At 38.9% G+C, this 27,041-nt stretch overlaps 1 protein-coding gene across 11 annotated transcripts in view; it reads left to right on the top strand.

Moving 5' to 3' along the window:
* The window catches only part of Cast (calpastatin), a 115,316-nt gene that overhangs the window by 51,726 nt on the left and 36,549 nt on the right, over positions 1-27,041 (top strand). For 5 of the 11 annotated variants that reach the window (XM_031360676.1, XM_031360675.1, XM_031360679.1 and 2 more), the window contains 13 exons: positions 4,835-4,894; positions 11,334-11,372; positions 11,632-11,673; positions 12,984-13,037; positions 13,524-13,637; positions 14,915-15,004; positions 18,648-18,716; positions 20,001-20,099; positions 21,397-21,477; positions 22,047-22,085; positions 22,652-22,738; positions 22,837-22,926; positions 24,241-24,342. In XM_031360676.1, the coding sequence (XP_031216536.1) occupies positions 4,835-4,894; positions 11,334-11,372; positions 11,632-11,673; positions 12,984-13,037; positions 13,524-13,637; positions 14,915-15,004; positions 18,648-18,716; positions 20,001-20,099; positions 21,397-21,477; positions 22,047-22,085; positions 22,652-22,738; positions 22,837-22,926; positions 24,241-24,342 (966 nt within the window). Of the gene's footprint in view, positions 1-4,834; positions 4,895-10,640; positions 10,692-11,333; positions 11,373-11,631; positions 11,674-12,983; positions 13,038-13,523; positions 13,638-14,914; positions 15,005-18,647; positions 18,717-20,000; positions 20,100-21,396; positions 21,478-22,046; positions 22,086-22,651; positions 22,739-22,836; positions 22,927-24,240; positions 24,343-25,359; positions 25,591-27,041 lie in introns of those variants that run through there. The other 6 variants (XM_031360685.1, XM_031360677.1, XM_031360682.1 and 3 more) reach the window with 4 other exon arrangements.

Here is a 27,041-nt window from a genome sequence, read left to right as displayed (position 1 = left end):
AATATCCAAAATAAAAAAAAAATGGTGATAACAATGAAAAAAAAAAAAAGATACTTTATAAATGAGGCTGGTTGGCTCCAGTGGAGGTAGTGCATGAGTATTATAAAAGCCATGTTAATGTGCCTGGAAAGAAGCTGAATACCTTTGGCAGCCAAGCATTAAGTTTAGGTCTCTGCTTTGTAGTACAGAGAAGTAAAAAGCTGAGGGAATAATTTCTCTATTACCTGGAATTAATGTAAAGAGAATGGATGAAAGATTATTCCAGAAGCCCGTCCGTTTGTCAAAAGCTCAACTCTCTCACCTTTTCTCATTTATAAGAACCTTTAGGGGCTCCAAGAACCAAAATTTATTCCACCTTTACAAATGGCCTTCCCTTCTCATGTAGGCTCAGTAAACACACACACATTCAGGGGAAGGTCCTAGAGAGAGATGCACTAGGTATGGGTCAACAGACAGCTTGTTTAAGGAGACCTATTTGGTGGAGGAGAGCATTCATGATGCAATGGTGTTACCACTTCCTCTGTATGCCAGAGTGACCTGGAGTTGAAGGCAGATTCTCAGCAAGAGTGGCTGAGGTAGAGAAGTTATGATACCAGGCTGAAGGGCACATGAGATATGCATGTTTTAAGAGAAAAAAGTTCTTACCAGTGACATTTGCATGATAATAACAAAGACAGGGATGTTTAAATGGTATGTGTCCAGGTATATGATGTGCTGGCCAATCTGTAGTGGAGGATTGGAAATGAAGATGAGGCAGTGCTGGAGACTCAGGGGCTTTAACAGCAAGTAAAGCAGTTTCTGGTTTTTGTGATATACTGCACAGTAGGAGCCTCTGCTCATTCTGCTTAAGCATTGGAGATGTGGCAGGAGGGAAGGTTTATATGCCCAGAATGGGAGACTTTTGGGAAATAAAACCACTTCTATTTTTTCAGGAGGCTTAAAAGCAAGTTATCTTTCTCTGATATTTCTAATTTTTCATTGTACTAAATTTGTGGAACTCTTACAATAATGAATATGCAAATTTGAGAAGATTTTTTAAAATAATGCCTGAAAATATAGGTTAATTAACAAGATAAATGTTTATTTTTTATTCTACAGCTAATGTTTTATCAGCATTGTTTTATTTTAATGTAACTTGTTATAACACACTTGAGTTGGACCTTTGTTAGGAGCTCAAACATTTGTTTTATCCCATGAGAAACCCTTTAACACTTCTGCTACATCATTTAAATTATAAGACAAACCTGTTTGGTGTGATTGTTTATTTTGTTTGCTTGTTTTGATGTCATCGGACTCAACTACTCAAGGTCATAGTTCTGTCTTATTGTATATTCTCAATTCTTGGAGCAGTGCTTTTTAGATTATGGCTCTTCGATGGGAGGATGATGAGTTATTTTTATCAGGACTTTACTCTGATGCTTGTTACTCTGATCCTGCCTTAGCTCACATAAATCATCAGCACAGTTCTGGGTGCTTAGACATTGCTTGGGTTTGGAAGGGTATGTATAGCTTCAGTTGCTCTCTAGTCTGACATGCAGTGCTAGCTCCATGGAGGTATTTCAGTGAATGTATGAGAATATTGAAAACTGGCAGCTATTGACATTCCCAGGACCAGTGAGTAATAAGCATTTCAGTGCTGGGACATGGTGGGCCTGGTGTTTGTGCCATCATATGCAGCTATGCATGCCGTATTTATGGATGCATCTCCCTGGGCTTTTGTTTATATGGCTCCCCCTCATCCTTTGTCCCTGTGTAATTTATCATACCTTCATACCATAGTCTGAATTTTCATGGGACTCTGACTTGCTGCAGTGATTGTTTAACTCATGTCAGCCCTGACTAGGCTCTTCCCTTTCACAAAGACAAAGACATCTATTGATCTCACCACAATATTCCCAGAACTTAACACAGGTTCACACTGTATTCCACATAAACTGAAGGAACCAGTAAACTGTGGTGAACCCTGGACATGAGACTCCATTTTCTCATCTGTTTAAAGTCTATGTTAGTCATTAACACGGTAGGGTCACACTCTTTAAAGATCTAGGAGTTAACTTTTCATAACTTTTTACTCACTATTGGTTCATGGTTGGCAATTGAGATGGTACAAAATGAAGGTCTATTCATTCAGTCTTTTACATGTGATAATAAACATTAGACATTCTTTGCCTTCACTTGTAGAGTAAGAACTGAATGAACCATAATAACCCAGAGTTGAGAGGGTTAATAATGGGATAGGGTCATTTCCATTGACAAGTCACCCCAAAATCAGCATTTATATTTCAGTTTTGGAAAATTTGACATGTCTTAATGTGGAATTTCCATGGAGTATCCCATGCAGGTGCAGCCAATGTCTAAGTCCCATTTTGACCATACTTCTTTACTGCATGGAGTATATGGAGAGGTTTTATTATTCCTGGTGAGCCATTGAATGTCTCCATTATTGGACATGAGGCTCACTTTCATGAATTATTTAATGGAGTAGTAGTTGTGCAGAGATAATCCAAAGATATGTGACCTTATAAATATTTTAATAAGTTTTGATGAAGCCAGAGAGATGACCCCATAGAGAAGAGTACTTGGTACTCTTGCAGAATATCCTGGTTCAATTCAAAGCACACACATGGAGGTTCACAACTATCAATAATTAAAGTTCCAGGGAGCATGATATTCTCTTTAGACTTTTGCTGGAGATATATATGCATATATATAGGCAAATACTCATACAAATAAAATAAGTAACAAAAATCTTTTAAATTTTAATTTTTGCTTAAATATTTTCATCATAAAAACACTTTTGTACAGAGTTTGATTCTGCTGCTTGTTTGACATAGAAGATGAAAACCATTGAAGGAATGGGAACTTACTGAATTTTGTTAGAAATTCATACATTTCTATCTTCACATTGTGGAGGTAGAATTGTCTGTGTATGAACATTTTAACCCTCAATAAATTCTATTCTCAGTGAAAAATATGGCTATTTATATATTTCTCCACTAATTTAGCTATAAAGAAAATCTATCTTTTTATATGTTCTAATTTCTTATCCTAAAGAGAATATGTAAGATAGATTATTATAGTGCTTGGAAAGAGGGGGGAGGGAAATGGAAGGGAAGGGAAGGGAAGAGGGAGACAGAGAGACATACAAAGAGACACACAGAGAAAGAGACAGACAGAGAGAGAATATCTGCGCATGCTGTTGGGACACACACCTGACTGCTGTCTAAGAGTGTTCAGATAAAAAGTAAGCTCATAGGTTTTGTTTGCAAAGTTAGTGTTCTAAAACTGTGATCCTTTATCTGTAAGTTACCATAGTTCAGCTACCACCGTAGTATTAACTGAGGTTTGTGGATAAGTGATTTTGTTCATGGAAAATGGGTAGTAGCAGGGTCACACTCTTCCTCCTGAGTGGGAATGTGAGTGGGAGAAAAGGAGAGAGGAGCAATGAGAGGCTTATGATGCCTCTTGACTTAGCTTCTGAAGTGGCTCAGGGCCAGGCACTGGAGACAGACTGAGGCCCACATTATAGACTCTTCCCACCTTCTTAATAGAGTTACAGCTATATTGTCAGTGAATTGCTTAAGTAGGCAACTTGTGTGAGATGAGATCCCGGAACTGTGAAGTCTAATGGGCTCAGATGTGAAGGGGTTTACGTGAACCTGAGTTGGCATTTGCCAAAATGGCAAATCTACTTTAATGTTAGCATGATACAAGCTAAGTAATGGAATAATTCTCAATACATGCATGCATCCACGGGCTCAGGCATAACCCACTGCTTAGGTGCTTCACGTGCTGGACTCCACCTCTACTATACATTCCAAAGGAGGGCATTTCAGTTTTTATTAGCTAAGTCTTATGCTCCAAGGAAGAGCCAATATAAGACAGGTAATACAGCAATACTCGTTCTATATCCTATCTTCCATCTTCTCTTCCTTATATTGCCTTAAAAGGAGAATTGCCATTTGTGTTGTATATTTGTTTCTTCAACAAATTTTATATTTATAAAATATATAGTTACTTGTGGCTGTGATACAATACCTGAAGTAATTTATGTAAAGAAAGCAGGGTACATTTGAAATGTAAATAAAGAAAATATCCAATTAAAAAAAAGAAATCATGGTTTATTTCAGCTCATAGTTTCAGTGATCATGGTCCACCTGTAACCATGCCATCTTAATGGCTCACTTCCTCCAGCTAAGCTCCACTTTAAAAAGTTCAACAGTTTTCAAAAACCACTAGTGCAGGACCAAGTATTCAAATACATGAGGGATTGATTCCTTCTCATGCAAACTACCTCATATTTAAAATAATGTGCTAGTATAATGGAGCATACATTTTACACAATTATCACAAATACTTACAAAACCATCAAAATAGGCACTATGTCTGTTTTACATGTCTGAAAAACTGAGACTTAAAGTCATGGGTGCTAGTAACTAACACCTAGCTAGGACTTAAACAAAATTATGAAAGGCTTCTCACAAGTATCAAAGTACACATTCTTTTAAAAATAATATTAACAGTTATAATAAAGTTTACCAAATAGTTATGTATATAAATTTGCAAGGTAATTGTTATCTAATGAAGAAAAAATCTGTGTGGGAAACTGAAGATAAAAAAAAAAAAAAACCTCCTGGTCAGTATTATGTAGCATATAACAGATAGTTGTGAATCCACCTGGTCACAAAGACTTTGACCCCATGGCTGGCAATACCAATTACTACAAACAAGGAAAAACTGTGGTGGAATGTAAGAGCAATGTGGTGAAGAAAAGCTGAGGGCATTTTAAGGGGGGTTATGGCAAATCTGACTTTTTGGTTTCTTTCCTTTCTAGGTAACAGCTTCCTCTGCTGCCACCAGCAAGTCTCCCAGAATGAGTACCACAGAAACTAAGGTAAAGAACCTTCTAGGGTATTTTGCTCCCCTTTCTAAGAAGGACCAAAGCACTAACTCTTTGGTTTTCCTTCTTTTTCAGCTTCTTATGGTCTCTGAATTGTATCTTGGGTATTCTGAGCTTTTGGGCTAATGTCCACTTATCAGTGAGTGCATACCATGTGTGTACTTTTGTGATTGGGTTACCTCACTCAGGATGATATTTTCTAGTTCCATCCATTTGCCCAAGAATTTCATAAATTCATCATTTTTAATAGTTGAGTAGTATTCCATTGTGTAAATGTACCACATTTTCTATATCCACTCCTCTGTTGAAGGACATCTGAGTTCTGTCCAACTTCTATTATAATAAGCAATTAAAATAAGTTTTCTATGAACATAGTGGTGCATGTGTCCTTGTTATATGTTGGAGCATATTTTGGGTATATGAGGAGTGGTATAGCTGGGCCCTCAGGTATGTTCAGTTTTCTGAGGAACTGCCAGACTGATTTCCAGAGTGGTTGTACCAGCTTGCAATCCCACCAACAATGGAGGAGTGTTACTCTTTCTCCACAACCTCGCCAGCATCTGCTGTCACCTGAGTTTTTGATCATAGCCATTCTGACTGGTGTGAAGTGAAATCTCAAGGTTGTTTTGATTTACATTTCCCTGATGAATAAGGATATTGAACATTTATTTAGGTGCTTCTCAGCCATTCGGTATTCAACAGTTGAGAATTCTTTGCTTAGCTCTGTTCCCCATTTTTAATAGGGTTATTTGATTCTCTATAGTTTAACTTCTTGAGTTCTTTGTATATATTAGATAGCAAATATGGAAACAAAGTTCAGAGCAGAGACTGAAGGAAGGGCCATCCAGAGACTCTCCCACTTGGGGATTCACCCATATACAGTTACCAAACCCAGACACTATTGTGGATGCCAAGAAATGCTTGCTGAAAGGAGCCTGATCTAGCTGTCTAGAGGCCCTGCCAGAGGTGGATGCTTGCAGCCAACCATTGGACTGAGCATTGGGTCCCCAGTGGAGAAATTAGAGAAGAGATTGAAGGAGCTGAAGGGGTTTTCAACCACATAAGAAGAACAACAATATCAACCAAGCAGGCCCCCCAGAGTTCCCAGGGACTAAGCTACCAACCAAGGAGTACACTTGGCTCCAGCTGCATATGTAGCAGAGGATGACATTGTCAGGCATCAGTGGGAGAAGAGGTCCTTGTTCCTCTGAAGGCTTGATAGATGATGCCCCAGTGTAGGGGAATTGAGGGTTGGGAGGCAGGAGTTGGTGGGTGGGTGGGTGGAGGAACTCCCTTATAAGAAGCAGTGGGAGGGGGGATGGGATAGGAGGTTTCTGGGCAGGGCCAAAACAGGGAAATGGGATAACATTTGAAATGTAAATAAAGAAAATATTCAATAAAAACAAATGAAAAAAAAAAAAAGAACCTTCTGGGGCACTCTGAGTAAATGCCTCTTTAATTTGCTTGTCAGCAGTTTGCTCACTGACATATGTGCTCCTTAGCTTAGGAAGTTCACATTCTGGAAGCCAGCATCTTCTTCTTGAGTTGGAAACTTGTGAAATACTCCTCTGTTTTTTTTTTCTTTGAGACTCTTTCAAAGGAGTAATTGCTGGAATTTTTTACCCTTGATTACATTTAGGAAAGAAGAGATAATCTCTCCAAATACATCTCCTGGAACTGAGTAAATAGGAATTCTTGTTTTTTGGGAATAATTGTAATATTTTTGGTAGACATTTACAAGTGAAAAACTTATACTAAGTGACCACAGAAGCAAAAGAAAAAGATACCAGTTGATTCAGGTGCTTTCTGATATGTGGGCCGTGGAGTAGAGTGCCATCTCATCTTCAAATTCCTTTGACCTCTGTTGGGTACTTAGTCTTATATTCCTTGGAATTTCAGGAGAATAAAAGGCATGTAGTTGCTATATAGTGTGAGCCTAGTTCTGACAGATGACTAAAGCTGCCTTAACATCTCTACCTTAGTTATTGCAATTCAAGCTGTTTCTTAGACATATTTCAGGGGTCAGCTTAAAGAGGAGGCATTTGCAAAATTTTCTCATCTTGTTTGTTTGTGTTTTGCAGTATTTGACTGTATTAAGAGTTCCTGGCTCCATTATTATCAAATTACTTTATCTATATCTTCCAGCTCTTGTTTGTTTTCTGTCTTCCATGTCTCTATGTTGTCTATGAAGTTTCCTATTCCAGAGGACATGACAGCATAGGTTACTACTAGGGATTCTCTTACCTCACCTTAAACTAGAACAATTCAAATATCTGGGAGTAAACTGTCCATTTATCTAAGTTTTTATAAAATTAACCTTTAAAATTTATATTTCCTTGATGGTTTTATTTAATAGTTTGCCTTTATATTGATTTCTTAATCATATAATATTAATTTTGCTATCTATTCTGTTCAAATATATTTTTAACATCATATAGACAAATACACACATATATATTTGTAGTGCTGAGAATTGAACACAGAATCTCGGGGCTGTGTATACTAAGTAACTAAGTACTATACTGCTGAGGTATGTCCTTAACTGTCTCAATCCATCTTAACCTTGAAAGACTAAAGGAGAAGCATATGTAAAACACAATGCAAAATAAAACCTCATTGGATTTGCCATCAGTGGCAAGGAAATATAGATATATGAGCCATTTCTATTGTTTTGGTTCATGTAGCTGTTGCCCAGGTCTGATCCCATGCTTCAGCCTGAGGGCCATGCTTATTTCCATGTGCTATAGTTTTCAGAGTAAGTATCAGCAATCTGCAAGATCACAAAGCATCCCTCATAAGAATTCCTGGTGGTCAAAACAAACAAATAAAACCTTGGATGGAGAAAAGAACATGGGAAATGGAAAAGAGAGACAGGCAGGACAAAAGTGAGCCACATGTGATAAAACTCTACCATAACTGAGCTAAGCCACTGTTTGCCTCTGTTTTCTTTCTTTGACATATTTCAATCATGTAGCTCTCAATATTATCTTCATTGTTTTTGCTGTTTCTCATGATTTCACAGTGACAATTGTAGTAATCTCCTCTTGGAGATGTTAGGAGCTTGAGCTTCATGGGTTCATGTCTTCAAATACTTGGAGCTTTTAGTGAAAAGATGCTAATTCAGAGAAGTAGAGATTACAAATCCTTATCTTATTTACATTTTTCAAGAAGGCCACACTATATATGAAATGTATGGTATGTCTAGGTCTGCGTTCTATATTTCTTGCCCCTGTAACATTCGAACTGGTTTTCATACCATTAATTGTAGGATGGAAGTTCAGAGAAGTTTTAGTCATGGTGTAATTCCTTAGAATCTGAGTGTCTGGACTTAAGAGTGCTATTTCTTCACCACCTGTGTACTGGACAGGCCCTCTTTGCTTCAGTTTTCTTATCTGTTCAAGGTGAAGGAAAATAATAATAGCACCCATTTCAGAAGATAGCATAGGGAAACAGTGAGCCATGCCTGTCCTTTAGCAAATGCCCACTGTGAATGAACTGCTGGCCAGTAAAGAGACCATGCAGCCCCATAACTGAATACATAACTCTAGGTCCCTCTCACACTCCTTTGGGAACCTATTTGACTTTTTAGATCTTGAATTATTTACTGAAAAGAGGCCTGTTATCCTTTCTGAGAGTCATGATACATAACTAGTCAGGTGTTAATTGAACTTAAGAAAGTCCTAGTGTTTGTGATCTGATGGATGGACCCTAACACATGAGTTATCTGATTAGTATTGAGTTTCATACCATTACTATGAAAAATATATTTTTGTGATTATTGATTTCACTGTACATTATATTAATAGCTACTTAGGTCTGAACATGCCATCTTAATTGCAATTTGAAGAATTCCCAAGCAATATCTTGATTACCAAATTGTGAAATTGAAAGTATTAATATATATCAATTATGACAATATTACTTAGCTTATTCCTTTGTAAAGTATTTAATAAATTAAGTTTGTGTAAACTAAGAGAAGATTCACAATCAGAAAAACACAAACATTCATCAGTGAAGATGTAGTTTGAAGGGCCCCCAAAGTTCTTAGAAAAACAGTTGATAAGGAGCTTTGATTTTTCCCTCCATACAATAGGAATATTGGTATAACTAGGAGGCATTTCATGAAGATGACTGTACCTTCGCCAACAAAGCACCAGACATGATAAGTTAAAAGAATATTTGACCTAGCTTCTCCAATAACAAAATTTAAGTAGAGGTTTTGCTGACATCTCGAGCAGCGCAGTGAGGAAAAGCAGCAGGAGACGCTGGACTGCTTTGTGATCACTCACCTTGAAAGTTCATAAAGAGTGAATCAAGTTCTGTGCTACTTTCTTTCTCCATCAATGTTGGTTGTATGTATTCATGGGGGCTTTGCTGTTCATATATTTGGACAGGTCACCTTTAGCTGACTAAAGCTGTGTAAAACAAAGTTTCTTCAGAAGCATGCTTTCAACTTTAGAGTACAATTCTATATTAAAGAATATGAAATATAATTTACAAAATCATATTTAAAACTATGGGTGGAATTTCCAGAAGGCTTATAATGATGACACTTGTGACTTGTTTGTTTGTTTATTGGGTCATAGTAAAACATTGGAAATATAGATAGAAAAAAACCAAAATTACAATAGTTTTTACACAAAGAAGGAATTTTTTTTAGATATTTTCTTTATTTACATGTCATACGATATCTCCTTTACCAGTTTCCCCTCCAAAAAAACCCAAAAAACAACAACAAGAACAACCCCCTGTTCCCTCCCCTCTCCCCCTCCCCTTGCTCACCACCCCACTCTCTCCTGCTTACTGGCCCTGGCATTCCCCTACACTGGGGCATACAACTTCACAGGGCCAAGGGCCTCTCCTCCCATTGACGACAGACTTGGCCATCCTCTACCATACATATGCTGCTGGAGCCATGAGTCCCACCATGTGTACTCTTTGGTTGGTGGTTTAGTCCCTGGGAGCTCTGAGGATACTAGTTAGTTCCTATTGTTGTTTGTCCTAAGGGGCTGCAAACCCTTCAGCTCCTTGGGTCCTTTCTCTAGCTCCTTCAATGGGGACCCTGTGCACAGTCCAATGGATGGCTGTGAGCCTCTACTTCTGTATTAGTTGGGTACTGTCAGAGCCTCTCAGGACACAGCTATATCAGGCCGGATTGTCCTTCCTTCAGTCTCTGCTCCATAGTTAGTCTCTGCAATTCCTTCCATGGGTATTTTGTTTCCCCTTTTAAGGATTGAAGTATCCACATTTTGGTCTTCCTTCTTTTTGAGTTTCTTGTGGTTTGTGGATTGTACTTTATGTATTCTGATCTTCAGGGCTAATATCCACTTATCAGAGAGTGCATACCATGTGTGTTCTTTTGTGATTGGGTTACCTCACTCAGGATATTTTCCAGATCCATCTGTTTCCCTAAGAATTTCATAAATTCATTGTTTTTAATAGCTGAGTAGTACTCCATTGTGTAGATATACCACAATTTCTGTATCCATTCTTTAAAGAAAGAATCTTAAAACTTAATTTTACAAATGGAAATCCTCATGAAAAAGTATAGACCCAAAGTGAAAGACTTGCTTGGTACTCTAGTGTTTATGTGCCTAAATCCCCATGGAGTTAGATACTTATGCATGGAGATGTGTTAGGTCAGAAGTATAGGTCTTGATTTGAACATTTTGGCCCATTATGTAGGGTGTCAGATACAAATGAAATTACTCTTGGGGCTATGCTCTTATATTAGGCAATTCCAGTCAACAAACAGATGGAACGACCTGACAAGAAAAGGCACAGAGAGCAGGTGATGAAGTTCATTGTGCCTAGCAGCTGTGTTTACTAGTCACTTCAGCCTTTCAGCACATGCTATAATTCCAGCCTTCAGTTTTCTGAAACAGCATGATTCCATTACAGACTTCCTCTAGGCTTAGCCATCAAGCACATGCTGGCACTAAAAATAACTTCTCTGCTCTTTGCCTTGGTTCTGCTACTGCCTCATTCTTTCATACTTTGTACCCAAGCCATGGTAAATATTTCATTGATCACACACACACACACACACGTGTGTGTATTTACGTGTGTGTGTGTGTGTGTGTGTGATATGTGTGTGTGTGTATATGTGTGTGTGTGTGTGTGTGTGTGTTAGTGACATAGGATAGAGCCCTTGGATTTGAAGGGGGGAAACTTGCATTTTATGTTCTTTATGTGTTTACTACAGTATTATTAGTAAAACTCTTTATGTGTCCTTGATACACACAACGTTACTTGCCATATGAATATTCATATCTGAAATGTATGATCAACTTAAGTCATAAACTTTATATTGATAATAATAACAAACACTTAATTGAAGAAAATCAATTACATTCTTTGTAAACAATCTCAAGTATTATCTTTTTAACTTACTTTCTCTTTTTTATTATTATCCTCCCCCCACCCAATTTAGGCTGTGAAAACAGAGTCTGAGAAGTCACAATCAAGTGAGGTAAATAGTTTAAGTCTATGAGTAATTATTCTGACCATTTTTAAATAATAATGAATGAATAGTTTCCTTTATTGGTAAAGGGATTTGTCAGCTAATTTAAATACCTTTGGCTATTCTGTAGAATATAAACTCATAGGATACTTATAAAACACTTACAACATTAAATCCATATATTGTTAAAATATAAATTTTATAAACAAAAAGTATTTCATAGGTTATTTTATTCAAAATATAGATTCTAATTGATATTTTTTTAAAGAAAGGAACAAAAGAGGAAAGGTCAAGCAGAGGAGATTGCCTGGTAAGTAAAGGTGCTTGCCAGTAAGACTGAGTTCAAACCCCGAACCCGCAACATAAGGAGAAAATCAATTCCTGAAACTTGCCTTTTACTTCTACCACACCACTATGACGTATGCATGTGCACACGCACAAACATACTGACAGTCACACATACACATGTATTTATGTACATGTATACATATGTACTCACACACAAAAATATACATGTGCATGCATACACGAGTACACATGCTAACATACACAGACAACTCATGCATGTACACACATAATACGTTCATATGTACTTATACACTAATAATTTTAAAAGGAAAAAAGACAGTGCAAGTTATAGGTACCATGAAACACTAGGAGAAGTGTGTTGAACTTGCCCTTAGGTCTTTGGATGATAGCAGGCAGGTTAATCTTGACAGTCTTCTCTGGGATGACAGAATTGATATGAGTCACTCTGAGACAAACTCCTCTTGCTTCCATGTCACTTGACTGTCCAGTCTGAAAGTAATGCTGCCTCCATAGAAAAGTGGATTCCAGTGTGCCAGGAGCAACACATCTTTCTTTACAGTACAGTGTTACACTATATTAATTCAACTGTTTAAGCAAATACTTGGGGCTGTAAGGTTTTCTGTAGGTCACAGAACAAAGGGAAACATTGGAAGTCCAGATATAGATGGAGTCATGGGGTGAAAGGTAAGGCTTATCTGATTCTGTAAAAGGGACCCTGCCTGCAGCCTTTGCATAGTTGATTCTATGGAGAACGTTTAGAAATAAGTTGAAAACTGTCTTCTGTTCCACATTTCAATGCTTGTGGTTTATCCACCAAATGTCAAGAGAATTGGACCTTTGGGGATATGATCATACTTCGTCTCCTATGGACAGAGACTTTCAAATCAATTAAGTGGGATGTGGAGTGTCACTGCTCAGCAAACTTAATGCTTTTGATGCCTTTGTAGATAGCCTGGCATCTACTAATCAATCTGAGGGAATGTGCAGAGCAGCCAGAAGTTTAGCAAGTGCGTGTCTTTGAAGACATCTTTCTAGAGAGAGAGAAAGAGAGAGAGAGAGAGAGGGAGAGAGAGAGAGAGAGAGAGAGAGAGAGAGAGAGAGAGTGAGAGAGAGAGACTCAGTTTTTCCTGTGTCTGATAATGGCCACCAGTGGAATCTGCTGGCAGGTCACTGTTGATCTCAATGTATGCCTGGAGCTCCTCCTAAGGACAGGAGAGTTTAGTCGAGATCGTATTCATGGGGCAATTTGTAATTATAAGAATAGTAGATTTTAATATAATAATTCAGCTTTTACTTCTTTAAAATTAACAGCCACCTGTGGTTCATGAGAAAAAGTCAAAAGGAAGGCCAAAGGAAGGGTCAGAGGTGAGTGATTATTGCTGGGCCTCGATCCTGTGTAGCAATATCTGTTGTGATATGAGACTGACTTGTTTCCTCAGCTGACCCGGTGCCATCGTATGGGAACAGCAGTGTTCTGTTATTTTGTTTTCTTTTGATTTGTTTTTGTCTTTAAAGACAGGGTTTCTCAGTTTAACTTTGACTGTTTGGGAACTAGCTCTGTAGACCAGACTTCCCTCGAACTCATAAAAATGTGCTTGTCTCTGCCTCTGTGATCCACTACCACCTGGAGTGTTCAGTGATTCTTAATGAAGATTTTGGGAGAATTTGCAGTATTTCAGATTTTGTACTATGTACAAATGTACAATGGCATTTACCTCATACTAATTGATATTTTCACAATTCAACACTGTAAAAAGTAAAACTGTTATACATAGCTTTTATTCTATAAATAAAAATATCTGAACTGTTTTAAACCACCTTCATGTTAATAATATATGTATGTGCTTTCAGCCCAAAAATCTTCCCAAGCATGCATCAGATACAGGAAATAAGCATGCTCATAAAGAAAAAGCACTTTCCAGATCAAATGAACAGATGGTGTCAGAGAAATCATCGGACTCAAAGGTGAGCATGATAAATATGATGACACTAATATCAACTTACTATTAGGTGTGGCCCCTATTGGCCCAAAGTGTACAGTTGAATTTATGGGGTTGCATTTGGTATTGTACTGACGTAATGCTGTTGTTGCACTGGTTTTGCAAGAAGCATTGTAAGAATATGGGATAATGCAGTGCCTGAGGAAGGCCAGCAGGTAGATTTAAGCCAATGCACTGTTCAGCCTTCTCATGCTGCCCATAGTGACCAGTCATGACTCTGGTGTCTCCCAAGCAGAAAAGTTTGGAATGAAGTTGCCTTCTAGGCCCTTGTAAACTTCAGCCAGGGAACTATTGCAGGTGCCTTGTATTCTCGCTCATATTTGTTCTCTGTCTCTCTGGGTCCATTCATCTTTCTGTATGTTACTCTCTCCCACCACCGTGTTTGTGTGTGTGTGTGTGTGTGTGTGTGTGTGTGTGTGTGTGTGTGCGTGTGTGTGTGTGTGTGTTTCCATCTATTCTTGAATCCATGGCCTCTAATAATTCTCCTGCCTCAGCCTTCAAAGCAACTGGGGCTACAGCATGCCTGACTCCTTTTGCTTCTTTACACAGAACTCTTGAAGCATTTTTATGATCTTGTAGAAGACATGAACATATGAAACCGAAACTCAGAAATTGATTCTGTAATTACACAATTAGAGACACTTTGCTCTTAGAAGAAGAAATATATGAGAAGCTTCTTATTGAGAACATTTGGAAGATAAAAACTAGGTCTACTTCAAAATATATTTTATATCAGATTTTACAAATATGTGATTCAGCAGTTAAATATAACCACATTGTTTGTTTGGCTTACAGTGTTGTTGGGAATTATTTTTAACTGTCTTAAAATTATTTTTTTAATAAGGTACTGGCAAAAGATGTCTGGGCATTTCACATAAAATCCCAATTTATAGTTTCTCTTAAAAATCAGACTATCTGGAGAACTGGGCTCCGATGACAGCAGTTGGGGGGGGGGGAGTGTCCATAATTCCTTTGTGGGCTCCAGTTTGACACAGCACATTGAGATCATTGGCCAGGTATAATGGTGTTTTCACATCTGTGTGACCTAAATGGACTCTGTAGGCTCTTGAGACCAGCCCTATATTGTGCACAACTCTGCATCACATGCAGAGGAAGCTAGCAAACTCTCTCCACAGTGATTTCATGAGACCAAACTGGCAGGTGTTGGTGACATTTGAAACTCATGATCTTGGTCACAGTCAAAGATGCTTAGTCCTGTCACTTTTCTATCTCTGCTCTCAGACAAAATTTCAAGATGCTCCTTCTGCTGGTGGAGAGAGTGTGACTGGAGGTGTGACTGTGGCCACTGCCTTGGACAAGGCAGCTGATAAGGTGAGCACACATATATAGACATAACATGAGCTTCTCTGTTTATGAGGCTCTGGTTCTAAGAAGCTCATAGCAGACAACCCGACATTCAGAAACAATGGATACTGTTTGCATGTATTTTTGTGAAGAAGCTCATATGTTTTGGGAATTTAAAGTGAGAAAAACACTAAAATAATTTTGAAATGTATATATTTAGTAAATACTTATTGGGCATCTGGTTTCTAAGGCCTGATATCAATGCCAAAGAAATTAAAATGTAAGTGGGTTCAGGCCTTGCCTTCCAGGTTCATGGGTATGAAATCAAGGACATAAAATTTTCATGAGTACTTGAATAGTCATTACGCTCAGCTTTGAATGTTCGCAACAGCAGCCTTGACACTTAAGCCACAATCACAGCAGTGGTGTAAGTTGATAGCATGATTCTAGATGTGTTGGCCAGTCCCATGAACCCTGCATTGGAGGAGCTTCATATGCCAGTCTGGGAGTGTGCAGAAAGTCACAAAAAAGGTGAAAGTTCCTTGAAACATCTTGCTTTCTTGGATCTTGGGATTCCAGGCACATTATTTTAACCAAATTCACAAAAACTTTTACATAAAAACACTTACATATGAGGGATTTTATGATAGATTACTTGTATGATAGACTACCATCACCCTGGGAATACCAAGTGTATATTTATATGAACTAATTTGAAAAATAGTAGATTTAACTAGATACGTTATAACACAAACTTTTTAAGTGTATTCAAAATTTGAGGTTTGATGTTAGCAATTAACTAGCCCATGTTATCAGTAAAAGTTAAATGATCCAAATGAGAAAAGGTTACATGGAATTCTGTTATTCATTGGCTTGATTTTGGACTTTCCATAAGTATTTTATTTTTACTTTACTCCTGATTCATACCCATCTCAGTAGGACTAATCAAATTTGTCTTATTTTATTATATGACAGGCTTGAAGCATTATAGTTGACTGTAGAATATGCTAGCCAGATTAAGAAAAGCGTCTACTTAGAGAAACATTTTATGAAACAAGGTAGATTCCATATGACTCAGGGAATTCACAGAACTGAGAGAGAGGGGAAAAGGGAGAGGGGGAGGGGGATGGGAGGGAAAGAGAGAGAGAGAGACAGACAGAGACAGAGACAGAGAGACAGAGAAAGACAGAGACAGAGACAGAGACAGAGAGAGCACTCCCCTTTGAGGTAGGACAGAGCTGGGATTCCAGTCTTGCAAACACTTGGAGGTGTTGAGTAGTTTCAGATGAGTTCTGGTCACAAGCTCATTCCAGTGTCAGAAAGCAGAGTCCAAGGGTGGCTGGCTGTAAGACCAGAAAGACAGGTTAAGGCTGCTGGGAGAATGCTGTAGGCGCTTATGGGTACTGACAGGAAGGTGTAGGTTGTTTAGGGCTGTTTCAGTGCTGCTGGTGAGTCATTATGTAGCTTAGAGCTATAATAGAAGAAAAGAGGAGAGCTATTCAAAGTTATTGCAGAGGCAAAACATTCAGATTTAGGAAGGAGTTGGCTGAGGATGGCAGAGGTAAAGCAAGTGTACAATGTGCTGGGGCTTCAGAATATGGCATAAGTCAGCTGATAACACTGAAGTAAGTAAGACAAGATAGATGCCACAACAACCAAGCTTTTGGAGGTGCTCACTATGTGATCCAAGCACAGGTCAACGCTGAGACCAAGTGCCTGCACAGGAGTGGAGTGGCAGACTTATAGCACTGTGCTCGACCTCTGGTTACTTTGAGAGATCAGCAGAAGCTTATAGAATATATGTGGAGAAAGGGCTGGGCCTAATTAGGGCTAAACTGAATTTAAAGGTTTGGCAGGCCTAAGGAAAGGTATGTAGCAAAGTAATTAATGCATTGTGTGGTGCACAGAAAAAAGGAGGAAGTGGAAGGGAAATGGGAGAGGGAGGAGGAAATGGAGATAGAGGAGATAGAAAGTAAAAGATGAGACAGGAAGAGGGAGGAGGAAGAGTTGTGAGTGTGCACACAACTACACAAAGAGGCAGTTGACTCTCTAGGAAGGGGCTTAGATGGCCAGACTCTGGCTTGCACCTGGCATTGTGTTCTTAGCACCAAAAATCATAGCAGTTACTAATTTGGTATTTAGTTATATAGCAAGTGCTTACATATACTTACTAAGTATCAAACATTAACATAACCTTCACAACCCCTAGGTAGATACCATCATTGTCCTCATATCACTATGAAAATGAGAAACAGGGGAAGTGATTTATAATTCTCAAGCACCTGTGTATGTCACTACTGGTATACAAATTCAGGCAGTCTGAGATCCGCTGCCTGAAATTGATACGGTCAAATGATACATGGCCCAGGAAGAACCTAAACGAAATAACCTAACCAATATAATTCCTGCCAAGAGTTCCTGACCCTAGAGCATTTCGCATAGACCACCATCATAAGTCAGGAATAGACAGAGCATGTGCTGCTGGAAACAGCAGAAGAGATGCCCAAGGTGGCAGGACAAGGGCAGAATCTGAATGGTGCTTCGCTGTGACAAGTGTGACAGATAAGAGGTGACACACTGATGCTCTCCAGGGTCATCTTCAGAGATTATGTCTGGACAGAGGCAGGATGGTTGCAGGCTGGAAAATTACCAGCTTCAGGGAACTGCAGTAATTTATAGTCAAAGGAGAAAATATATGAGGAAAGTCAAGGAAAGAGCAATGAGCTACTAAGGCGAGAGACACCATTGCCCTGCTGAACCGATGCAGAGACAGAGAGAACAACAGCTACCAGAAGCTGCCTCAGAAACAACCTTTAGGGTTTCAAGGCCCAGGACAATATGGTGAATAAAGGGCCAGGCAATCCTGGTGGAGATCATGGTTTTGTTCCTTGCTCTGTAACCCAGAGAAAGTCACCTCATCTCCACTACCTTCCTTCCGATTTTCCTCTCAATCTTTCCCTTCCTATCTTCTTCTGTCTCCCTTCCCTCTCCTCTTCTCCCTTCTCTTCAACTTCTATCTCTTCCATACACAAAACATCATTTTTTATTAGATATTTTCTTTATTTACATTTCAAATGTTATCCCCTTTCCTGGTTTCCCCTCCAAAAATACCCCTATTCCCTCCCCACTCCCTCTGCTCACCAACCCACTCTCTCTTGCTTTCTGGCCCTGGCATTCCCCTACACTGGGGCATAGAGCCTTCACAGGACCAAGGGCTTCTCCTCCCATTGATGTCCTACAAGGCCATCCTCTGCTACATATGCAGCTGGAGCCATGAGTCCCACCATGTGTACTCTTTGGTTGGTGGTTTAGTCCCTGGGAGCTCTAGGGATACTGGTTAGTTCATATTGTTCCTTCTATGGAACAAACAACATTTTAATTGCCTTTCTTTTCTTTCCTTAGACTTATCACATACTTAAACCAGTCTATCACTTCATTTTCCTCCGTGAGCCTGATCTCTCTTCCTCCTGAGCCTCCTCTCTTTCCTGTCACTAAACAGGCTTAATATTTGTAGTAGTTTTGAAGCATTTGCCATTACTATCCAGAGTAGATCATGGGGCTAGTACATGCTCTAGGTTGTTAATATTTGAATAATTCATCTTGAATGTGTCATAATGCTGTGTCATTAAGGTGTATGAAAAGTTTAAAAGTCCTTTTAAACTCCCTCTAGAAAAAAGACAAGAAATCATTAACACCAGCTTTACCTATGGACTCCACACAGAACAAGCCATCTGACAAGGTATGGAGACCAAACGTCACTTCATCATCAGACAGTTATCCTCTGTTGCTTGTCTCAGCCTAATTCTTGTTGTTCTAAAGGAAAAATTAAATGTCTTAAATTTTAAAAGTTATGACTGAGTTGACAGTGTGGCCATCATACTGTATTTGTACCATTTTATGGTACAAGCCTCTATTTTGAAAATTCTAGTTTTATTACACCAAGTTCAGATATAGCTTCTCTTCTGAAAATATGTGTTCTTTTAGCAACATTCATGGCTTCTTGAGACTTGGCAAGTCTTTTGGTTTTTTGAGTGGGGATATCTAAGGGTTGTCAAAGTATTCTTTATTGCCTCTCTACTGGTAAAGAATATAAAGTACTTTAAAAAAAACCTATCCCCTCTTCTGCAAGAAACCACCATAATAATAAAAAGGGGGAAAGTAGTCTAAAGCTAATGTGCCCCAGTTTGTTACACATATCAATAATCCGATAAGTCCTAAAATCCATTGGAGGATTGTGGTAGTTCTAAAAGGACACCATCAGACATTCAGTGACACTTTTCAATTTGAGGTGTGTAGTGTCATACAGGTCATACATAGGTCAGGAACATGCAGAGTATATGAAATTGGAAGCAGCAGAAAAGATGCCCAAGGTGAGAACACAGTGGCAGTTTTCCACGTGAGGTGCCTGTTCAGAGTGAGCTAGCCATAGCTACAGAAGATGCTGACAGTAACCTCTCATTAATATGGTAAGTTTATGTTGGCAAACTAAACTGGCAATTCATATGTCTTTAGGACTGATCTCACATGATGTCTCTTCAGGGTTGTCTTTGGGCAAGTCAATGAACAACTATGCTCATTAAAGAATGGAAAAAATACAAGAATTTTTTTTTTTAAAAAAGTAGCTTCTTTTTGAAAGAGTTACTGTCTACAGATTTTGCTAGAATGAAACTATGGGGGATACTAAAAAGCAACAAGTACCAATGTCTAATCCTTTCATTTCTTTGTCTTTTTCCTTCTTGACTGTCAGTACAGTGGCTTGGTAGCTTTTGTGGCTTGGTAGCTTTTGTGAACTACTTTGTTGCTGTAGTTAATAACTTGGAATTTTTTGAAATGGTGATTGTTACCTGAATGTGGCTTTTTATTTTTCCAATTAAGAATTTGGACCTGTGTCTTCATATTAAAAATGAACTACATTTTAAATATTTTTGAACTTGGAAAACTTAAGTATTTGATATATTTTAGTAGTTAAAAATCAAGAGAAATATATCTACCAAATAACATATCTTATCTCTTCCATTTCTAGGCAGGCCTGGATGCTGTCTTGGATGACCTGATAGACACCTTGGGCGGCCATGAAGATACTAACAAAGATGATCCACCATATACTGGACCAGTAGTTTCGGTATGTGTTGGATGACACAGTAAGCATTCATTGTTAATGGGTAGGAAAGCAAATAAAGCTATGGCTATCAAGCATAGGACTGTGTATCATGTTCTGTTGATTATGTAGAAACATGATGGTATCAGAATTGATATTATAAACCAAAACTCAGTGGTGAGGGTGGAAATGGTCTGCCTTGTGACACTACACAGCGGCTTTGATTCACAATATGTCTGACAATGCTAAAACTCTCACTGGAACAACTGACTAGGTCAGAACATCTTGTTTTATGTCCTTTATATTTGATGCAGTGGACTTGAACTTATTTTGAGTTTTAGATCTTTATGATCCTAAGTTAATCTATTATTGATTTCCAAGGAACAACGTAATTTTTTTTTCTGGTGTTAAAAATGTAGCATAGATGAAAACATTTTCAACAGATACCATTAAATATTTGTTTCTATACTTTACAATAAATAGAAAAACAGAGACAAAGAATTTACTCAGTAGAGAATTTAGAGAAAGTTGCTTGCATCATGAACAAATGGTGTAAGGGTCTACCAGGGGATTAGGAAACTAGCATAGAACATGGCCAGACTGCCAAAGGCTTAAGAATCTGACAGGCCGATTTAGGCATTATCACAAACCCCTCCAGAGAGACTCTGGAAGCATTACCTGTGTACAGTGAAGGATAATGGCAGAACATTTGAGACCAATGTGGTCAACAGAAAATAGGAAACCATTCGGTGCTTTCTAAAAGGAAAATGCCTTACTTATGTATCAATATGGATATATTACAAAAGCCATGATTTTGAATAAAATAAACAGAAGCAACAAAATGATACTATTTATATAGCATTTGAAAACATACAGTTATAATGTATATTGCTTATGAATTCCTACATTTGCAATGTTTTTAAATATTAAAATACTCTCTTCTTCAGTTTAAATTCAGTAATAAAATTACATGTATCACAGTATTAAAAATAAACCATAGAATAAATGAAAATATTTTCAAAAGTTACAAAGCATTTACTTCTAGAGTATATGAAAAATAAAAAAAAACCACTGAGAAAAAGATAATTCAATAGAAAATGATAGAGAAGATGGACTTAAAGTGCAGGTGCTATCTCTAAAGCTAATTAAATAATTGTTAGTATGCAAGTAGAGCTTTAGGGTTAGATTTTTTAGCTTCTAAATGATTTCTTTTCATCTCAGTAGGTACAGAAAGATCAGTATTGGAATAGTACTTTAGCTTCACTTATCATTCTCATCAGATTAACTACATAATATGTCTTTATGCATGATTTTCTTCCAGGACCCAATGGATTCTACCTACCTTGAGGCATTGGGTATAAAAGAAGGGACTATCCCTCCAGAGTATAGGAAACTTCTGGATGTAAGTTATCTTACTATTTCCTTCTTTGAAGACAATTCTATAATGATATCAAAATTATAAAATGGAATGGTGCACATACAGTTGTTATTACTGAGAAGGAACCTCGGTGTGTTATTCTTTGGAACTTGTCTGACAATGTACTACAGACTGGATAGTTTAACTAAGAGCAAAGCATTGCCTGGTGTTTATGGAACTAGTAATTAGGGTGTAGAAACAGCTGGCTCCTTTCAAGCGCTCAGAGGGGTAATTCTCTTCTAGGTCTGTTGGCTAGGCTGGTAGACGAGTGTCTTCTCCCTGGGTCCTTTCACATCATCTTTCCTCTTTGTTTTCCTCTGGGCCCAAATTTGTTCTCTTCATAAGGATATTAGTCCCATTTGATAAGGATTCCCAGTAATGACATTGCTTTAATGAATTCCTCACATAGAGGTTCTATATCTACATAAATTACCATTTTAGGGTTCTTCTTGAGCATGTGAGTGAGAGAATACACAATTTAGCTTCACTGAGAATACATTTGTCAATCAGAAGAATTAATTTTTCCTTCTTAACTTCTTCAATTTTTGTTTCAGAAAAATGAAGGGATCACAGGACCTCATCCAGACCCTCCCGTGAGTTTGTATGCATGTCTTTTAAGATCTGTATTAACACCGTTTTCTTTGTTTGGGGACATAGAACTACCTGTACCAAACTGGGTTTGGTGGAACAGTCCTGTAATCCAGTTATGCAGAAAGCTGAGTTTAAGGCCAGCCTGGATAATTTATACTCTGTCTCAAATTAAAAAGTAAACCGGGGCTAAATCTCAGATATCAGGGTGGCAGAGTACTTGCCTAATGTGCATGAGGCTCTAGATTCAATCTCTAAGACCAGAAAACACAAATGAAGAAATCCTATCAAAGCATGGTAGTAGGCATGGGGCTATTTCTCTGACCTTGACTATATATAATATGGAGGTGGAGATGATGGGATGGAAGGATATATAGTAAATACTAATAATTGTTAGTAGTATGAGCACATATAACAACATGTAACTCCTTTGAAAGAAGGAAAAGGAGGAAGAGAACCCACCCTTTCCAAACATGACTTATTTCATTAACGTTTCTCCTTTGGATCTAAGGAATGCAAAGATTGTTTCTTTGCTGGACTCTCAGGTGTTACCCTGTGCTCTTTTCTCTAGACACCTATGGGGACTGACCATGCTATTGATGCCTTGTCATCTGATTTCACCTGTAGTTCTCCAACTGGAAAGCCAACTGAGAAAGAGGTATTGATTTCAGTCCTGGTCAGAAAAACTTTGCAAGAAAGTGTCTTGGCTGTAAAAACGCTTTAGTTCGGTTTGTCACATTGTGTTTTCTTTTTTAGAAGTCTGCAGGGGAAACGTTGAAAGCTCAGTCTGCAGGAGTGAGCAGAAGTGCTGTTCCCCCCCAGGAGAAGAAAAGGAAGGTGGAAGAGGTACTTACTTAAATAGCCAGGGCCCATATGACAGCAGGGACTTTCTTGGGTTGCGTATTTATGAATGCTTCTAAAGCACAGGCTTTACTCTAGTCATACATGACTGTTGTAAGCCAGGGCCTATACCATGTGACTCAGTGGCAGCCCTACCCTGGATCCATCTGTCTCTGTCTCTGTCTCTGTCTCTGTCTCTGTCTCTGTCTCTTTCTCCCTCCCTTCCTGCCCTCCCTTTCCTTCTCTTTCCCCAGCTCCCTCTCCTTCTCCCTCTTTCTCTCCCTGTCTTTCTTGTCCTTTCTCTCTCTATTTCAGTAGGTCTAAGTCTGTCTCTATCTTTGTCTTATGTCTCCACGTGGACACAGCTTTTTGCTTACTCCTCCACTTCCCCCCCCCCACAAAATAAGCCTCTTGCCCTAGATCTGTTGTATGGAGTGTTTTCTCTATGTTGTATACACACACACACCCACTTACCCCTACCCCTGCCACAGATTTATCCTAAGAAAGACCATCTCATCTTCTAACATACAAGAGACACTATTCACAGACCATGAAATCTTAGACTTGAAGCTTCCTAAAGGGAGCTTTGTGAGTCACTACAGGGATGTCAGCACAACTGTTTCTGTGTGCCTCTTTTAACAGCAACCAGCTATAACCTAATTCTCAGTCTTCAAACTTGGTCCTGCAGCTCCAGGCCGGATGTGGGTGTATATGCCCTGTGAATGGTGCTGATAATGTTAAGGACCATTTCTATCAGGGCCGCCTCTACTCTGCCCTTCTGGTGTGAACAGTTTATTTTTATCAGTAGGACTAAGGGAACTGTAGGGAGCACCACACCCTGAGAGTGGGACTTCTCATATCCCCAACACTATGTCTTTAGAACCCACTTCAACTTCTCACTTACTTGAGCTTGGCTGTTATGACGAAGGGTGGGGCTTTACAAACACATTTTTAAAAAACAGAAAAATAGAGTTGTGCAAGTTTACTTGCTTTTAGCTTTAATTTTGGTAAAATAATATCATTACTATAATCATATATCTTACTTGCCAAATAAGGGTTGAAGTGTGCCCAACAGCTGTTGCTATAGGAATGGGTCTGGTATCTTAGACCAAGTTTTCATTTGTCAGTAAGGTTCTTTTCTCTTCTTCTTTTAATTTTCAAATAATATTTCCTCCATATAATAATTTCCCAATCCACAATTCATCTTCTGTATTTAAAAATGTGTAGTTCACAAACAAGCAAGTAGATAATATAGATTATCTAAGCTCTTAATTGTTTCATTGTTGTGTTTTTATGCATAGACTTTTTCCTTTTTAACAGGGAGTCATGAATGATCAAGCCCTTCAGGCTCTGTCAGATTCACTGGGCACCCGGCAGCCAGATCCTCCAAGCCACCTTAGTGAGGCTGAACAAGTCAAAGAGGTAATGATTTTGTAATTCATATTCAAAGCTTATTAGTCTAAATCTCACAGCTGACCACTGGCTCATGATTAGAATTCTTATACATTGTTAGAATTGAAAACAAACTACTCTTCGTTTTCCTTCCCTTTCAGAGTAAATGTAGTTATTTATTGCTGGGGAGTGAGCAACCGAGACAGATGTTTAATTGTTCATGTAAAACATCTGCTATGTCAGTATGTGGAAAGTGAGGTTGGAGGAGTGGCCCAGTAGTCATTCACCAACCTGGCCTGTGCAAGGACCTGGGTTGGAATCTAGCACATGAAGAATGGAAAACCATTTTGTCCAGTATGTTAGCATACATCTGAGATTCTAGAACTAGGTAGGCTGGGGCAGGAGGATTGTAAACATCTTTTAGAACAACCTGGGCTACATAATGAGACCTTGTCAAGAGGAAAGGGTTATGGTGGGAGAGTGTGGGGAGAAGAAAAAGAAACACCTCCCTTGCCAAAGCAAAGCAACAGTTGTAGTGTAGTGAGAACCTGTGAGATATGACGTTTCTAGGTATTGGGAATTTGTATTTTCAGGATGGCTTATGGAGGGATATGATTATAGAAGAGAGGAATGAACCTTCTTTTGTATAACTATTGGGACAAAGGTTGAAAAATTGCCTCAGGTTGAAATAATCTGAAGAGTTGAACAACAATCACTCTACCACTTGCTTACTGGAGCTCATGCACATTTAGAGCATGTCTGTCTCATATCCTCCATTATCCCTAACAAGCCCTTGTAAGCTTGCCACTGGTATAGAAGTGTGATATTAAGTTATAATTTTTGTATACTTTTTTCAATCAGTTCTCCATGGGAAAGAGAAAGGACAGACATAAGTTGCCTGTGTTTGACAAGACAGGAATTCTAGAAGGAGATGGATAGGCAACCAATGGCTTTAGGAGCACTACCCTATCAGATCAGGGAAAGGAATGTAGCCAGCAACATTGTCACAATGCCCAGGGCTCTGTTGTCACTTCCTGTTTAGGGTTGTCAGGGAAGTACAGTCTTCCTGACTCCCAGGAACTCTGCCTGAGTTTGAATTGGCCCAGGTCTACGATGGGCCAGTTTCTGTCTTCTATGTTCTGGGAGGGCTCTCCTGCTGCAGTGTGGCATGAGAAGCTTCATGAGGGTGAACGAAAGGGAGCCGGAGAAACAATCCCTGTCCTCCAGGACCATGTGATATGCTCAGAAGAAAGGGAACACGGGTCCAAACATCACGAGGTGCACATTATTCAGAGGCTGCTGCTTCCAAGGAGCAGGTCTTGGTGGGGCCCTGGGTGTGGCCAGCAGGCCAGGCTGAAGCTGTGTGTCCATCCCCTGGGAGCTATAGATTTCACGGTTGCCTCGGGCTTTTTATAGATCATTAGAGATAATTCAATAAGACAATATATGTGGAGAGAGAAAGTAAAAACCTGGTCGAAGTTCCAGTACAATCTAACTTGCTAGTCACTAACCCACATGAATAGGTGGGAAAAGTGACATAAAAGTAATTCTTTTCACCACATCCTCCCCCCCTTTTTTTTATTGGATATTTTCCTTATTTACATTTCAAATGTTATCCCCTTTCCCAATTTCCCTCCCTCCCCCTGCTTCTATGAGGATGTTCCTCCAACTACCCAGTCCTACCTCCTTGCCCTCGATTCCCCTACACTGGAGCATCTATCTAGCCTTCATAGTACCAAGGACCTCTCCTCCCATTAATTCATGACAGTGCTATCCTCTGCTACATATGCAGCTGGAGCCATGTGTACTCTTTTGTTGGTGGCTTAGTCCCTGGGAGTCCTGGGGGGTCTGGTTTGTTGATATTGTTGTTCTACTTATCGGGTTGCAAACCCTTTCAACTCCTTCAGTCCTTTAACTCCTCTATTGCCTCATTCAGTCCAATGGTTGGCTGTGAACATCTGCCTCTGTCAGGGCCTCTCAGGAGATAGCTATATCAGGCTTCTTTCAGCATGCACTTGTTTGCATCCACAATAGTGTCTGGGTTTGGTAACTGTATATGGGATGAATCCCCAGAAGGGACAGTCTCTGGGTGGCCTTTCCTTCAGTCATTTCACAACATTCTTAATCTCATTACTGTATGCAGTATGCACAGGAATGTGTTCACTGTCCTCTAGAAACCAGTAAATTAATAACATAACTTTCCATGCTTTTGTCATGCAAGCTTTTCCCTAGTCCTAAACTATAACTATTTTCTAAGATCTTTCAGTTCTCTAAGTGTTTGAGCTAATTTATGGAGTTTGGGGTAGTCATTTATAGTGAGTAGCCTATACTCCCAAAGGTCCTCCTTATAGGAGTCCATGACCACCATAGCCCTACCCTACCACTAGGCAGCACTTCTATAAACTATGGAAATTTCCAGTAGACCCAATCCTACTTCAAGTCATATATCATATCATAAAATAAACATTTATTTTAGCTATAATGATACCTTTTAAGCCACACCCTATTTTTACATATTATGTATACCTGGTCCAGTATGTTTGCAATTTGGTCTTTTTGGTATCTATGTATAGTGTGGCAATTAAAATAACAAATCACAAAGGTAAAGAAAGGCTCCAGCCAGGCGGTGGTGGCACATGCCTTTAATCCCAGCACAGAGTAAGGTAGATTTCTGAGTTCAAGGCCAGCCTGGTCTACAGAGTGAGTTCCAGGACAGCCAGAGCTATACA

Source organism: Mastomys coucha, unplaced genomic scaffold (assembly GCF_008632895.1).
Source record: "Mastomys coucha isolate ucsf_1 unplaced genomic scaffold, UCSF_Mcou_1 pScaffold8, whole genome shotgun sequence".
Lineage (NCBI taxonomy): Eukaryota > Metazoa > Chordata > Mammalia > Rodentia > Muridae > Mastomys > Mastomys coucha.
This window is presented reverse-complemented; position numbering and strand designations above follow the sequence as displayed.